At 30.6% G+C, this 17232-nt stretch overlaps 4 protein-coding genes across 4 annotated transcripts; 2 read left to right on the top strand and 2 right to left on the bottom strand.

The window, feature by feature from the left end:
* The first annotated feature begins 1743 nt into the window (after nt 1-1743).
* LOC126738110 (glutamate receptor ionotropic, delta-2-like) lies at nt 1744-3590 on the top strand. Its single transcript, XM_050443260.1, has 6 exons — nt 1744-1840; nt 2131-2372; nt 2433-2533; nt 2599-2785; nt 3143-3299; nt 3362-3590. The coding sequence occupies exons 1-6, from the start codon at nt 1744-1746 to the stop codon at nt 3481-3483; spliced, it is 906 nt and encodes a 301-aa protein (XP_050299217.1). The 3' UTR covers nt 3484-3590.
* A 1084-nt stretch (nt 3591-4674) lies between these two features.
* LOC126738389 (L-2-hydroxyglutarate dehydrogenase, mitochondrial) lies at nt 4675-7408 on the bottom strand. Its single transcript, XM_050443697.1, has 8 exons — nt 7133-7408; nt 6425-6600; nt 6222-6371; nt 5962-6152; nt 5776-5908; nt 5504-5708; nt 5039-5259; nt 4675-4960 (listed from the first exon to the last, which is right to left on the bottom strand). Exons 1-8 carry the CDS (start codon nt 7246-7248, stop codon nt 4791-4793), a joined length of 1362 nt encoding a protein of 453 aa, XP_050299654.1. The 5' UTR covers nt 7249-7408; the 3' UTR covers nt 4675-4790.
* A 2509-nt stretch (nt 7409-9917) lies between these two features.
* LOC126738940 (uncharacterized) lies at nt 9918-13421 on the top strand. The gene is made up of 5 exons (XM_050444436.1): nt 9918-10236; nt 11658-11780; nt 11930-12028; nt 12505-12588; nt 13167-13421. The coding sequence occupies exons 1-5, from the start codon at nt 10228-10230 to the stop codon at nt 13350-13352; spliced, it is 501 nt and encodes a 166-aa protein (XP_050300393.1). The 5' UTR covers nt 9918-10227; the 3' UTR covers nt 13353-13421.
* A 1593-nt stretch (nt 13422-15014) lies between these two features.
* Nucleotides 15015-16710, bottom strand: LOC126738337 (NPC intracellular cholesterol transporter 2 homolog a-like). The gene is made up of 4 exons (XM_050443609.1): nt 16495-16710; nt 16309-16422; nt 15663-15838; nt 15015-15283 (listed from the first exon to the last, which is right to left on the bottom strand). The coding sequence occupies exons 1-4, from the start codon at nt 16568-16570 to the stop codon at nt 15200-15202; spliced, it is 450 nt and encodes a 149-aa protein (XP_050299566.1). The 5' UTR covers nt 16571-16710; the 3' UTR covers nt 15015-15199.
* Nucleotides 16711-17232: the final 522 nt, after the last annotated feature.

Here is a 17232-nt window from a genome sequence, read left to right as displayed (position 1 = left end):
TCATCGATTTTGAAAATAGTTCTTAAATTGGGACCACACTTTAAAATATCTTTTTTTGGTTGTGATAATATGGGTACGTTTCCTGGGAGTGCTTAAACTTCATTTAAAAATAATATATAAATTCACTTTTTAGATCCAAACTCATTCTCAAAAATGTTATCAAATTATACGTATCTTAATACATGTACGAACAAGTTTGATAAATATTTTTCAGTAAGAACCTGGCATCGCCAATTGTTTATAATCGATTTAAGTTGTGAAAATATCCCAATCATAATTAAAAAAGTAAGTATGTACCTATTTGTATAAAATGTAAATTTTTGGTAAAACTTTCATATAAAATGAAATCATCTTATTAAGCTGTTAAGTGTTTCATATAGAATAATTATTTTTAGGCCAATAATGAAAACCTATATGCATATCCATTCACGTGGCTAGTAGTCTATGAAAATAAATCCTTACAGCATTTGATGAAAGACATATTTTATAATCTTAACATATTGGTTGACAGCAATTTTTATTTAGTGGCGTTACACGAAAATAGAACTGTCTCACTTTGCAAAATTTTTAAAAGTCATAAATTATCTAAAAGTTATCGAATTGAGAACTTAACTACTAAATTACTTGACGACCAGGAGAATATCATGAACCCGTTAAGAACAAATATTGGAGTAGTATTAAATGTGTCTTCTGTTCTTAGAGTAAATGATAGTTTTAATCATTTAACGGATAAAAGGTAAGACGATTTATGTTTATTATCAAGAGATTCCCCACAAATGTATTATTTAAAAAGTCAAAAAATTTTGATATCAGGGAACTATATGCATAAAACTTATTAATGTTTACTTACAAAAAATAAATAAATCTGAAACTTCTTAGGATTTTCTCCTGTTGATGTCGATCTTAAAGAGTCGCTCATTGATCCTCTCGATCACCTTGTGTGGCCCGGAATATGGGTTGTCCAGGCAGGTTGTTTTGGTGCATCTTGCCCTAGGAACACGTGTGAACAGATCATTATGGACGAAAGTATAGGACTTACACAAATAGAAATTTACCATCCCTAGAAGCTGACGGAATTTCATGTTTTCTGGTTGGATTGAACTCCTATTAACACCAAATGACTTGGAATAAGGTTTGCTATGTATCGGTTGGAAGTGTGAAATCACTTTATGGAACTTGTCTCTTGTTTTTTACCGTATCTCTTGATTTTCGCTTGCCGTGGGGTATACTTATTTGTCACCAGAAGGTTAGTTATGTTCCCTATTGCTCGGATTGTATCTAGTCTAGCTAACGCTGTGCCATACTTCAGCGTTGGAGGTAATCCGGGCGCTATGGAACTGTGTATATCAGTTGCTCGCACCTTGAAGTAGGATACCTTAAGGCTTGCACGTAATTTAAATATATTTTGAGACAATGCCTTTTCCTAATTATCCGCATATTTTCCCGATTTTGACCTTACTCTAGTTAAATTAAATAATCTTTTTCTTACATTTCCATACAAGCTGCAGGCTTCTGTAATTAATTCGTTTGGTGGTTATAAGATATTTTACTTTAAATTTGTATTATATTGTGCACTTTTATTTTATGTATAATTACATCCTTAACGATTTTAGGTTTCAAGTCTTTAGTTATGATTCTTATATGTACACAAATTTTAGGGATGGACATGTAGATCCAACAAGCAAGATAAATTTTAGTTTACTGCCACTTATGGCTTCTAAATTTAACATAAGTCTAAATTTTATGTTTTCTGATAAATGGGGCACCGAGATTAATAAAACCTATGGATTTTCAGGCTTGATGAGGGACATTATTACAACAAAAACTGCAGAGCTTTCCGGTGAGTAAAATTGGGGTAAATAGGTAATTTTTAATTTACTCAATCTAAAAAAATATTAAATATTTTAAAGTGTAATTCATTAGTTTCTGTTGAATTTTTTAGTAGTAAATTCTCAATTCATAAAATTGTATTTTTAATTTATTTAAATTTTATTATTGAAATGATAACATACAATAAAAATTTAAAAAATATGTTTTTGATCTATTAATTAAAGCTGATTTAGACTTAATTAATAGCTTGATAGATATGCTATCAATTTATGGTTTATTCCATCCATACACTGATTTCAGGTGCTCCTCTTTTTATGTTCAAAAAACGAGTACCCGTCATAGACTACGTGGCAGTAACTACACCTACAATCATAAAATTTGTTTTTCGTCAACCCAAGTTGTCTTATATTTCTAACCTGTATATTTTGCCTTTTGCCAATGAAGTTTGGTTAGCATTATTTGGATTAACTATACTTCTGATTTTCACCACTTTTGCTGTTAATAAGTGGGAACGAAAATTAGATAAACTTTCTACTGCTGAGGTAGTTTATTGTTGTTAAATGTGCAATAATATTGGTAAAAAACGTTCTTATAATTATTAGGACACCGACTTTTTAACCAAAGAGGGTGCAATATTTACTGACGCAGCATTTTTAACCATGAGCGCTTTTTGTCAACAAGGTTTTAATAATTTGCCAAAGAGGTAATCATTAAAAAAGAAATGACACAATATACACACATTACATTATTTCTTATTCTTATTTATAGAACTCCAGGAAAACTTGCCACGCTTATAGTATATTTATCGTTGATGTTTATATTTGTATCATATTCTGCTAAAATACTAGCGTTGCTTCAATCATCCTCAAATAGTATTACCAGCCTAGAAGACTTACTAAATTCGAGAATGTTGTTGGGTGCTCTGGAAACCGATTACCATAGAATTTTCTTTTCAGTAAGTCAAAAAATTTATTGATTTATTGTTGCAAATACAGTAGATTTGCAAAGTAAAGATAAAAACTGCCACATCTTGCAACATATAAAATTATTTAACAATTATTACCAGGACCATTTATATTAAATTTCTTTTTATGGTGTAACACAAAAAGCTATACTAAAATACTTCTCTATAAGAAAGACGGGAAAATGCGAACGATAAATATGAAAAAGCTTATATTTGTACTTTTGGTACTACATAATCGATTGTTTTATTGTTGGCTAAGACATCGTGTATAGATCAATATTAATATCACAATAACTTTTCTTCATTATTGTTATTATTGTAATAACAATACATATATCGTTTTGCTAGACTGTAAAAGAGCCTTTAAGGAAAGCAATAGTTGAGAAAAAAATTGCTCCACCTGGACAACGCCCCAATTACCTGGATCTAGAGGAAGGTATAAAACGTGTTAAAGCAGGACAATTTGCATTTCATGTGCAACTCGGGGCAGCTTATTATGTGATAAGTAAGAATATTTTATGTTTTTATATTCTGTCTACCTAATATTCATTTTATTCCTTAACTTAGGCAAAACATTTATAGAACAGGAAAAGTGTGGTCTTCACACTATTGACTTTTTTAACTTGGGAAATCCATATATCGCTATTCAAAAAAACTCGTCATATAAGGAATTACTTAAAATTGGGTAATCACCCAATCTTTTACAAAAATATGATTGTTTTTTAAATGACATTGTTATTTGTAGATTTCGGCTGGTTCAAGAGATTGGCATTCAAAAAAGGGAAAACAATCTCATTTATACCAAAAAACCGATATGCTCAAATGCAGGAGGAGAATTCATAGATGTAACGATTATTGATATTTATCCTATAATAGTTTTCCTTCTGGGAGGATGGTTACTTTCCATATTTATTTTTATTCTAGAAATGTATTATTATTACAAAACGCATTTCCCGAAGGAAAATTCCAATTACTTTCAATTTGTAAGCAACAAATCACATAACTGATAAATAAGCATTTCGACAAAAAACACGTATTTATATGAGACATAAATTTACAATAAGAAAAGCACCTGCACAGGATGTAGTTATATTATTACCTATTACGCACGCTTGAGTGGGGGCGAGGCGAACAATAGTTAAGAAGGAGATATATGACTTAGTGGAGATAGAAAGAGAGAGTAGGAGCAAAAGAGAACTGTGCGCGCGCATATTCTCTTTCTCTCTTCCTCTCATAGGCAGTGCATAGAATATATACAGGGTGACAATTTCAAAACGCACCAGCATTTTATATTGTCTCTACCAATGATAGTATGAAAATTAGGCGAAACATGCCAATTTACACATCAAGGGAGACAATTTTTGAGGCATTTGTTGTCGTGTTACATTTAACCCTCTGCCCCCAGTGCAACCCCTAAAATTTGAAATGGCAACGCTAATTTCTTTTATCATTTTTGTATTTCTTATAAAATTCTACATAAAATACATTAATTTTTTTTACAGTCGTGACTTAACCTCACAAATAAGTGAAATGCAATGTAATATCTAATTTTAAAACAGATTGTACTCATCACCTCATAGCACTTCTGTGAAAGTTTTCATAAATAATTTCTATAGTTTTCAATTATTAGTGTCGTTTCTTAAAATGGGTTACACTAATATTGCTGAACACGTAGAAATGATTTTCATTTATGGTGCTTAAAATCGTTGCTTTTCAACAACGGCGGCCATATTCAAACGTTAACTGTATCTTGGTTATCGGTTTTCGGATTAAAACAATTTGGTTAAATCGTAATATTTTGTAGCGAAGAATATTCTGTTGCTCTGTGTCCACTATTTTATATAACACCTCGGGTATAAGGATACTACGAAATACTAAGATGTGAGAAAATAATTATTATTACCATCAGTTTAAGCTTAACATAGTCTCATACATTTCAAATGTGTTTCTTAAATATTTTTAAAATTTGAACTTATGACATTGCTTCTCTAAAGACTTAAATTTTAAATTCTTCTTCAATTTTATCAGCCATCATTTTGGCGATGGCTAAGGAACTCGTAGCACCTGGACTAGGCGCATTTCGGCAGTGAAGTATTCTGCTTCCAATGGAACTAGAATCCTTATTGCCTTTGTACATATCAAAAACAAAGTCTTCAATCAGATTACCTAAAAAATATTACTGTTTTCTTAAACTCAACTATCGTTGAATGAGCTTAAAGATGTATTCTTAGTTTTTACACATACCGTCACGATCTAACGCCTGAGCCCTGACTCCTGCGGGTCCTCTTTTAACGTCATTCCGGGTTATTTCAGGGATAAATTTTTGCAAATGTTTTACTTGTAATGAAGGAAAGGCTGATTTCAGTACTTCCTCCGTACCAGCAAGAAGGTATTTAAATGAAAGCTTTATAAATCCGATGTAAGTTACTGCATCGTATAATTCAAAGAGGTTTATATCGGCCCACCTGCGAAAAAAAAACACTCTAATCCAAAATTAACTATGATTATACCATACATTTTATATTAAAATACGGAGAATATAACTTAAGATGCTTATAAAAATTTAAATACATTCTATAAACGTCCTGAAAGTCATTATAAAACTTGAATATTTATTTAGATAGGAAATCCCTCCTAATTAGGAAATTGTACAGGAAACGTACCTGTACAATTCATTTTTTTAATAAAGATTTACTAAATTAAGCTTACGTATATCCTTCTCGTTTCATGGCAGGTACAGCATTTGGTCCTAACCAAACACTACCATCCATTCTAGGAGTAAAATGCACTCCCAAAAATGGGAAGCTTGGATCTGGTACAGGATAAATATTGCCCTTCACCATATGGGTCTTCTTAGGGTTGAGTAATAAGTATTCACCCCTAAATGGCACTATTCTTGGATTTCGTGGACAACCTTATATATTTTTAAACAGAAATTATTTAAATGTTCAGAATCTTAGATATTTTAAATCTTATATTACCTGACATTTCAGCTAGTTTGTCTGACTGAAGACCCCCGCAGGTAAGAACATATTTGCTCTTAACGCATCGTCCATCTTTGGACTGAATTATTACGGGATATAATTTATCTTCTGACGTTTTAAAACTACTAACCTATAGTAAAGAAAAAATATGTTTATTAAAATATTTAAAGAAGACGTCCTTGCCTCAAAATTGAGATGTATTTGTCCTCCTTCTTGTTTAAAATCTTTCCCAAAATTGCTGGTCACCAAACTATAGTCAATAATTCCAGTATGTGGAGACCAAATGGCCTCTAGCCCCACACAAAATGGTTCTATCTTTTTAATTGCATCGACTCCTTTAATAAGCTTTATATCGGGTACTTTATTTTGTGTAGCTAACAAAAATATGTGCACAAATTACTTCTCCATTTTATAAGTAATACCTTAAATTTATCTTACCTTACCTCTGTTATACAAGTCATGAAGCCGTTCAATTTCTACCTGATTTGTAGCCACTATGAGCTTCCCTACTTTTTTGTATGGAATGTTTTTCTCATCACAATATTGGTACATTAACTTCATGCCTTCTACACACAGTTTGGCTTTAAGTGATCCTATAATTACTTATTATCGTACCGACCCGCAAAGAAATTATTATTAAACAAACCTGGTTTATAATAAATTCCAGCATGAATAACCCCACTATTATGGCCAGTTTGATGTTTTGCCAATTGATTCTCTTTTTCTACAATAGCCATTTTTAAATCTGGATGCCGACATTTTAATTCTCGTGCAGACGCTGCCCCAACAATCCCTCCACCCACTATAACTATATCGTATTCCCTAAAAAAAAAATGTTTGGAAAATCAATACGGGAGTTCGAGGAGATTCTGGACAGAGAGAGACTTTGGACACGGTCAAATTTCCCACTTAAAAGTAACTGAATGCCGAAAATTAAGCTGGGTTGCATTGGACGAGGAGGTCCGGTTAACCGGCCTGCAAACTCACCCGATATGACCTCTCCAGATTTTTATTTGTGGGGTTCTTTAAAGAATGCCGTTTTACAGTAACGACCTACGACGAGATTCGTCAAGCATGTGCTTGATAATTGACTTCAAGGTCAAAATGGTTAAGAATTTTTTTAAGATGTTTAATTAAAACAGAAACATAGATAGATATTGATTTGACATCAAGGTTACGATCACAAAGAGTGAAAAATCATTAGGTATAAATTAATAACTTAATCATTAAAAATTTATTTAAAACAATATTAAGACGTTGTAATGTGGCTAAACAATTTTACATATTAGCAATTGATGAATGATTAGGATTATTTTAGTAAACATTAATTTACATAAGAAATAATTTAACTTACGTAGGAACCTCTGTTGCCATTGTTCTTTGTACCGTTTTTCCTGTTTCGCACAGCACAAACCGGGATTTTCCGCTGATGATAAACAGACCACCAAGAAGTCGACTTATTTGTGCCATGTTTAAAGAACTACTAAAATACTTGAAATAATTGGTATGCAGTAAATATACTTAATGTAAAATAAGATTATTATACACTCATAACCTAATTTAAAAAATCATAACAATATAAATGTGGGTGTGGCTAGTGTCCGATCAATTGCCAGTAAGCAAGTCGATCGAGAGCGCAGCATTATGTCGTTGCCAGCAACCTATTCGTAATCCGCGCCCGCTGTTTTTGAATCAATATAATGCAACACCCACTCAAAGACAGTTTGTAGAGGTGTTATTGTATAATGCCGAAAATTCCAAGAGATTTTATTAATTTTTCGTCCAGATATTAACATTGAATAAGTATATGAGGAGAAGCGTCGCCGCTGGGAGAAAGTTGAACAATTTATTATTCCTCATTTCTTTGAGGTTTTCAATTTCAATTGAATAATTATATCGTTCGAAAAAAAAAGTTACGAAAAATGTGTATAAAGAAGGCTACATAAAATAGTTAGTGATATGGTCTCTTTGTTCAATATTAATTGTGTAATATTATTACTCTCATAATAAATACCCAAGCGGTACACCTCTGCCTCTGAGCATATTACGCCGCTTAGCACCGCGGATAAGTAAAATAATTCGTTGAAGTAACTTTCACATTTCTCTTTAATATACAATTATACGGATCTTTTGCCTTAAACGTGTTATTGACATTAATTAAATAATGGAGCTTATGCAATCAGAGGCTGGTTAAAAGAGAATTATTGTCAGTTTATAATACGTAACAACATTAATAGGATATTACTTCCTTAAGAATGTGTTTCTGTTGGTGGTACATTTATCAGATGATGCGGATAGCTATTAAAAATTTCTTACTTGTAATAATTAAAAATAAATTCGAGTTCGAAGAATGTCACTTATTACTTATTTAATATGCTAGGTCATATTTTAAGCAGGAGTACCTTTTTTACTAAATTCTCCATAATAGTTTATGTAAAAAGCGTGTAAAATTTCATGAATAAAAACGGGATTGTACACAGGAGTAACCTACAACATTTTTTTGACTCGCAATGAAAAAAACTTGAGAGGGAGGGATTACGTCTTGGCACTTGGATAACACTTTGGAAATCCTGGATGGATTGAAGATCTTTTCTGACTAGACCTGAAAAGGGGCAACTTGAGTTGGCCCCTGAAGATCAAGAAAAGACGGCTTACTTCACGGTCGATGCTAGATTATGGCAATTGAACGAGATGCCATTTGGATTCGGCTAATCCCCTACCACTTTTGACCGGCTGATCGACTTTAAGACGACTGTCTTAAAAGACTTGCCTGGTTTATCTTCATGACATTATTGCGGTAGGAAAATCGTTTGAGGATCACATGAAAAATCTAGAAGAGCTGGTTTCAAAAAGCTGTGCAGTATCTACGTCACATCGCTTCCAGTCAAGAAGTTGCGGTTGACAAGGCAAAGGTTCAGACTGTCAAAGATTAGCCAGTTCTCAAAGAAGAAAAATTATGCAGTTCCTACATACGCTATGTGAAGTATGTATTTACAAACATCGCAAAACCAAAGGCCAGGCTGACAGAAAGAGAACGAAAATTCCAATGGTCCCAAGACTGTCAGGAAGAAAGGAACTGCACCTATCCTGAGGTACCTCCTACATAAGGGAAAATTTGCATTATTTGGATACTGACGCTAGCAATGTAGGCATAGGAGCCGTGCTGTCCCAAATCCAGGAGGGCCAAGAAGAAAAAGTCATTGGCTATTTTAATGAAACGCGGTGCAAGCCAGAGTGTAACTATTGCGTCATTCGTCTGATGAGGCCATTACAAACACAAAAATTTAAAGGAGAAATTCATAGAACTATAAAATTGTCAACCTGAAGAGTATCAAATGACTACTGTCACATTTTTATTATGTCAAGTCACTTTAAGATGGCGACCACCCAAAATTGCACTTCAGTTTCTTAAGTTTTATGAGCCTGATTGTCAGTAGTGATAATGATAGAACTGAAAATACCTCATTTTTCCAACGTTAATAATGATAGTTTAAGTGTTGCGATTCTTCGGTAGTTCTAATATCCTTTTTTTCATTCAAAATTCAATAGTTTCTATTATTTGTTGTAACTGCTTCGTTAATCCATTTATATAAGGAAACCTGAAAAACATCCTTTCTAACAATTTTTTTTTCTCAGTCTTATAACTTGATGTCATTTTCTGAGATGGTTTATATTTTGTATAAAGTATTTTTTCATCAAGTTATTATTTGATAATTGAATTTTCTGATATCAAAGTACATGTACCAGAATTCTTGAATTTATTATGAAATTGAATTTATTATAAAACTAACAAACTAAGATGAAAATGAAATCATTGACCGCGCACTCCCGAGAAGTGCTCTTTGATACCATTAGAATTTTCGTAATGTTCGTGGTGGTATTTTAAAAAGTACAAAAATTAAATTGAAGAAAATTGCCAAGCCATTTGTCTTAAATGAAAATCCTAGCCTATTATTACAATTCTATTGTCACTGTTATATTTAAACTTTAAATAAAGCTTTAATTCTGCTTTGTGTTGTTTAATTAAGTTTTGCCAAGAAGAGATCAAACAATATTATGCGATACAGTGGTACTAACTGAAATGCACGCCACTGTAAACCAATCCGTTTAAAGTAGGAAAAGTTGTAGATACATCAGTTGAAACTGAACTGACAGGGGTTCCAGCGGCAAAGCGAGGCGAGTCGGCATTTGGGAAAAAATCTTGGTGGTACTCTTATAATATAGGACCACGATGTTTTTGAACGCTAACATTTAAGTTACCTTTTCACATCAAGTCGGTTGCATTTCTGTTTGTTTACATGACACGAAATTGGCGCTAATTTTATTTATAAATATAATTTGACGATACAGTTTTTCATTGTTTGCGTTTCGTTTATTTTTTATTAATTTATCAAAAGACTACCAAAATTAGTAGTGTTGAAGGCAATTGTCTACAAATTGAGTTCCAACATGAGTAAGGTAGGTTTATTTATTCTAATAACGTAATTTTTAAACTATTTTTGATTTTATAAATAAAACTCACTTAGTCATTTTTCTATCACTATTATTTTTTTTTCAAAAGCTAAATACACATATTATTACATACACACAAATTAAATTCACATATTATTTAGCGAATTTGGTATTTTGTTTACCATTCGGTGGACTAAATATAAAACAAACGAGAAAAAAATATTTATGTTTGTTAATATAATATAATATTGATAATGTTTATTATATGAAATGCCTATTGTCTAGAAAATTTCTTTTTATAGATTATATATTTAGGTATTTTTAGACTTATTATTCAACATTTATATAAACAAACACTGTAGAATGTTACATAAAATTTGCATATGGTGCCGTAATTTACATAGTATACTTTCTTCAGCTATTACGGAATCGATGCATACATTTATGAATATTTAGTGAAAGTTATGAGAGATAACCGAATTTTTCTTCTCATTTAAATAATGATATTTTCTTAATAAATAATGGTAAAACTGATAGAGTCTATTACCAGTTTATCTTTTTCGCTCTCACAAAAACAAAGTCATCAAATTAAAAAAAATATACTTATAATTCTTAGACTTTTGACAACTTCAGACAAAGCCAGCCTCTTTTAGACATATCCGGAGTAAAAGTTTCCAGGTACTTTCGACTAGTAGATCACTCAAGAATAAATTAATATCTGGGGTCAATGGAATACCTACTAGGCTGCAAATATAATTCTTAGCTAAAAAGCTAAGGGACCCATAAAGATTAAACAGTGTGTAGCAAGAGTGTGTGTTTATATATAATGTGGTCCAATTGGTCGTGTTTTAATTTTTTTAAGGAGCGAAACATATGTCACCACTTTTCGTTTAATTCATTAATAAAATTTTTTGAGGCCGAGACCTTGTGTTGTTCTCTTTTGATATGGTTATTGTTGTAAAATATAAAATACACACGACTAATAATAAGAAACCTTTGAGATTACGGACCACTTCTTTCAATACTTTTATTCTCTTTTCAATTCTGAGTATTTGTCGATCGGTCATCAATTAGCCTGTATATAATACTTTAGTCGCCCTTAATGTTATTATTATTCTACTGAGTCCATTCCCCTCCTGAATAAAACTGCTTTTGATCTATTAATTCTCTAGAAGATAATTACTTTTGGGTCTAGTTTTTTTTAGTCTTAGAAGATTCTATAGTGTGGCGTTTTTCCCGTTTCGTTAGATGTGAATTGATTAAAAAATAATCAAAAATAGTCAACTAATTCATTTACATACTTCACTATAAAAACGCGATCACTCACGACTACTATAAATGTTTCGCTTGTCATAATTCTTAAATTTCCCGAAATGATTCTATTTTTCAACACCCATACATAATATATATTCTTGTATTAATTTTAGATTGTAGTTTATTTACTTGACAAAATAGTATGGATTTTGCTAGCTGCAGTAGTAACTGGACAAGCACTACAAATTGCTGGACTTATGAGTACACCTAAAAGTGCAGGTGCTTTAGAATATCAAGTAAGTATTAGGAAAAAAATTGTTCTGATATTTTAATTTACTTCCTATAAATAAAGCTAAACAATAGAAAATTAAAATTTTAAAGTTCAGTTTAGTTTTTTTTGCACTTATTGAGTTACTTGTTTTATATTTGTTTAATTCTATCACAGAACTCTTTATCGCATATCCATCACTTTTCTTCACTGAGGTGGCGAAGAGATACGACTGACCTTCCTGAGCGCAACCAGTTTATTGACATGCTTTTCAATGTAAGTATGCAAATTTTAAAACAAGCCAAAAGAATGCTAAGGGGCAAGTGGCATCACAATTGGCAGCCAGTTAGTTCCCCAAGAGGTGTCTGGTGAAGTTAAGAGAGAAATTGGATAGGAAGAGATACTAGAGGTTTTGGCTAATCAAATATACACAAAGGTTAACTCTGGGTGAGGTATGTAAGCTTATATTACACTCTTTGGTTTACATTCTAGTAAATATATTTAAAGGTTTTACAATACTTTTAAGTAGAAATGGAAGTTCGCCTTACTGCATGTAAACTTCTTTTGCTTTCAAAAATTATTAGAAATATATTGAAAACTATACTAATCATAAGCAAACAGGTGTATTTTTTCTAAAAAAATAATTTAGCAGAAAATATATTTTTATAATTATGACTACTAGCATTTGAGATGTATTGTTATTTTTTGAAATGAAAAGTATCTAAAGAAATAGTTAATTTTTTCAATTTTAGAGGAAAAAACAAATTCAGCCAAAAGAAACTAGTTGGACGCAAAGATTACAAACTGCCATGTCTTATTTCAATAGTGCGGCTAAGGTATGTTTATTTGTAAAATTAATTATTTATTGAATGCATCTGTAGTATCAACTTCTTTTTCTGCCTTTTCTTTTTTATATGTGCCATTTTTATTAGATATAAAAACCTTTATTTTAAATTGATCGTACCACATTCTTTAAAATAAATTCTTATTCTGGAGACTGCATCAGCATTTTTACTTACGGACTGGAGAGCATGTTATAGAGTGGGGAGTGTTGTTTACACTTATTTAGGTTATTATTCTAAGTGTTAGTTTTTTAGAATATTTTGGTAATCCCTTCCATTCTAAGTTGAATGTATTAAAATGAACATATATTCTGATTTTATGTCATTATTCTAACAGATTACTTCTAATTAGTTCAACAACGACGTAAATCTGTTGCTTAATTAACAACCGTGTCTTTTAAAGGTTTCTGTCATTTTTTCCATCAGTTTATCAATTATCCATATTAGGTTGAGTTGGCACTTGGCTTTTAGCCTATTTTGATTTCGACGTTTTGTCGTATTATATATAAAATAATTATATTTTTTTTATAAAGTAAGTATAATAATTGACCCTAATAATTTTTCTTTTTTAGATTCCAATTAAGACTCTGACTTCGATAAACAATTTTATTCAGAACTCCAGACCCGCTATTCGTAAATTTCGAGACGTTTTTACTAAAAGATTTGAAAGGACCACCAAAGCACCCGACACCGATTTGAATACGATTCAGAAAAGGTCATATCCTGTGTATATTAGGCCTGTAGGTGAACAGAACTGATATAAACGTTTAATTAATTTTAAGAAATATTTGTTAAATATTATAGGATAAATATATGACTAAATAATATTTATGTAATATATACATACGTTGACATACTAAGATTACTAAAGACATCACTCTTCGCAATCGATGAATTAGATTACAATTTACTTTACAACTAAGTTAATTGTGAGCGGTTACAGGCCAAAATTAATAGAAAGAAGTAGTTTTCAGGGTAGAGTCCCTACTCTTAGAAAAAAAATCAAAATTGTGGTAATTAACTAGTTAGTTAAAAGAAAAATGACATTTCTATTCCAGTAAATCATCAGCGACTCAAATTTTTTTAGAACCACAATATACCTTTTTATCATATTTATAAAAAAATATAATCCTTTTTTATTTCATTTCTTATTAAACGGTTTTGATATTAGATATTTTCCATAAATTTTTAGTTAAATAACAGCTAATAAATGTTATAGGATTAAATATTTAAAATAGAAATCTATTTTATAAAAATAATTAAACGTTAACAACAATACTATAGTAAGAAATGTGTGTATAGATAACATATGTTTTATGTATAAAATGTAAATAAATATAAATAAGCCGTTAAGAATTCTTTTAAAATAAAGCGAACTATACCCAATCCAATTTAAAATAGGCAATTAAATACCAAAAAAAAACAGGATTTATGTAACATATATCCAAACCAAATTACATTCGTTTTGCTCAAAAGATAACGAAGTCATCTTTGATCAAATAGTTTACTTTAAAAAATAACGGATAATTTAAAAGATATTTATAAACACTATAGTCTTCATATTTTAATGTATTGGTTGTGTTCTTAGATCTGTGCTCTTGGTTACGCAATCTGCGATATTAAGCAATTAATTCCGCTCTCGACTCGATGTAAATTTGGTGTAGCTGTTCCCGGTCTCGATTACAAAAAAATAAATTGTAGTGTACAAATTGAAAACTGTAAACTCATGTAAAACTCGGTATGATAAACTTTGATATGATTAAATTAATTCGGTATTAATTTATTTGATCTTATATCTCTATCCAGCTAGGAAAATTAAAAAAAAAATGGCAATTCGGTAATCACGTATTTACAATGAAGGAATCCATAAAGTCTCTAGTGTAATGGTCCAGAAAAGTTTAAGGAACTAGTAACGGAGAAGGCATCAGCAACACGGTCAATAGTCTCAGTTCTAAAGTCACTAGCAGAACCCCAGGGCTATTGGCTCCACCAATTTTGCTGTCAGCTTCAACAGAGATTTTTCTAAGTTATTATGAAAAATTTGCTTTTACTGGAAATCCTTGTACATTTCATGCGATACTATAAGAAATTTATTATATAGCATCTGTTCGGATATAGAACATCAAGATTTAAAAATCTCTTGTATTTAGTGAAAACCGATTAATACACAAACTAAACAAGTCGACGAAGTTCCTTTTAAAAGACGTTTTACACACTTTTTTGAGAGTTAAAATTGTAACTTAATAAAGTGAACGAATAACGGAACCGCATTTATCTTCGACTCAGGCGTAATGTTAAATCTAATTATTATAAATTTTCATTCATACTGCTAAATATGGCTATTCTACATTATTTGTATAATCTGCGTATATGTTTTGAGAAATTTAATATAAGGTTATTAATATCTTTAATGAAATAAATTTTGTTTTATTAAAATATATATTTTATATAACATGTTTTTAATTCTAAAAAGAACTTGTAAATTTTCAGAAATTGTCATATTCGAAAACTATGTATTTTTATGTATAGTCAATATTTATTACATTATGTATTATATTTTATCTATATATATAATCTTAAATCACAGGAGTTTTTCAAATTTAAATTATTGGAGTTTAGCTGGAATTAATGCGCAGATAAGGTTTTTTCCAATTGAGTCCTGAAGTTCCCATTTAATATCAACCGTCACCTAAAATGAAAGAATAAGGTATTCGTTACTATATATGCGCAAATAGGGCGATATAAAATATATTAGTGTAGGCTTATCCGGATATTAAGGCATATCCTGTAATATCGTGGATTATTCTTGGATATTCCCGGAAGGACGTTTGTCATCAAAATAGATGTTCCTAAAGCGCAGTTATAATTAACGCTTGTTAATAAACATGTTGCCAGAACAGAACAAAAATTATTAAAAAATAATGAACTAATGAAGAAGTTTATAAAAAAATATTGAACATTTTAAGTTCTTTATATTCATTATCATTTTATTATTTTTGTAGTTACAATTATAGTTTCCTAGAGGAAAAGAATATATTTTTTAAAGCTTTCAACAAAGATTCACTTACCCTAGGATATTCATTTAAAATAGGCATATTTGTAAAATATTTATATTCTCCGTCTGCTTTAATTGGGCATTTTATTCCTGAGTTTAGGCAGCCATCAGAATTGGGCAAATCAAATGGGACTGGTACACCCATAATAATTCCATGAACTACAGCTTTAACGCTATCTGAGTCGACTTCTGTAAAACAGGTTTATTACTTTACTTAAACTGTTTAATTCAACTAATTGATCTCCATAATATTATATATATTTATTAAAAACATAGATAGCTTATTAACTTTTGTGGTTAGGTTAAGGTAATAATGTAGATAACTTATAATAAAAACCAAGGGTACATTTATTCTGAGTAATATATTATTATTAAACTTATTATATTTCGGATGCTGAATAAAATTGACAACGCCTAATTATTATTTGTTGCACGTATGTGTATTTCCTGTAGATACTTATTAAGTCTATGTCAAGGTTTAAAAATATAATGAAATTGGATATTTAATAATTTTGCCTATACGCATATTGCTAAAAAAATATTTATGAGTAACAAATAATTATAATAAAAATAATAATAATCTGCAAAATATATTATAATAAGGTTTGTTGCCTCTGTTAGGGTTAGGTTTTTAAATTAAAACTTTTAATATTACTTACTTGGTTTAAAGTCGATGGTCATAGTGGCATTACTACCTCGTTTTAAAATACATCTCCTTGCATTTTGTGAACAGTTACTGACTTGGACTTTTGCAATTGAACCATCAACCGAACCTAAATAACAGCATATTTTTAGAGAACAGAAAATAATTTTAAACAAAGAATACTGAATTATATAGTTCTTACCGCAGTCTGTCCAAGCAAAAATGTGTATACATGTAGTTAGGAATACTAACATAAACAGAAAATACTTGCAAACCATTTTTAAAACTGCGTAAATAAGACAAAAACACTGCAACAAACTGTAATAAAACTCAACTTTGTGAAAAATATAGAACTACACTGAAGCCATTGTTATTAATAAAAGATAATAAGTTTATCTATCGCGGTGTCGATTCATTGGCTACTGGCAAGCTAGTATTACCATATTGTGTTGAATTTCTTAAGAGTTCCAGTACGTTTTTATATAATAAACATCGTAAATAATGCTTCCGAAATTAATCCCTATATGTAAATTATTTTTTGTAATATTTAGATCTCTTAGAGAGAGATTGTATCTCGGGTCATGAGTAGTATTTAAATTTTTTATGTTTACCTAACATAGAATTTTTTGTGTGTTGTTTCTCGTTTTGTAAGTAATGTCTCTTGTTTTGTCAGAGATTTTCAAATATTCAGATTAATGTTATTGTCAGAAAACCTCGTAATTGAGGGAATGTCAGAGACATCGGTCAAATTATAATTTTGTTTGTCGTTATGAGAAAAACCTAGTTACCCTGTTTAAATCTATTTATCTCAATAATTGATTTATCTTTTGCACGGTTGCCGCTCACATCACTATTGTAGCGATATTGGAAACGTCTAGAATAGGTACCAGGTAATTCTTCGTCATTCAAGTCATGGGGAAGGTCAGCAAATCTTCCGGAA

The sequence above is a fragment of the Anthonomus grandis genome, chromosome 7 (genome assembly GCF_022605725.1).
Source record: "Anthonomus grandis grandis chromosome 7, icAntGran1.3, whole genome shotgun sequence".
Classification (NCBI taxonomy): Eukaryota; Metazoa; Arthropoda; class Insecta; order Coleoptera; family Curculionidae; genus Anthonomus; species Anthonomus grandis.
Note: the sequence above shows the minus strand (reverse complement) of the source record. Positions and strands in the feature narration are given on the sequence as shown.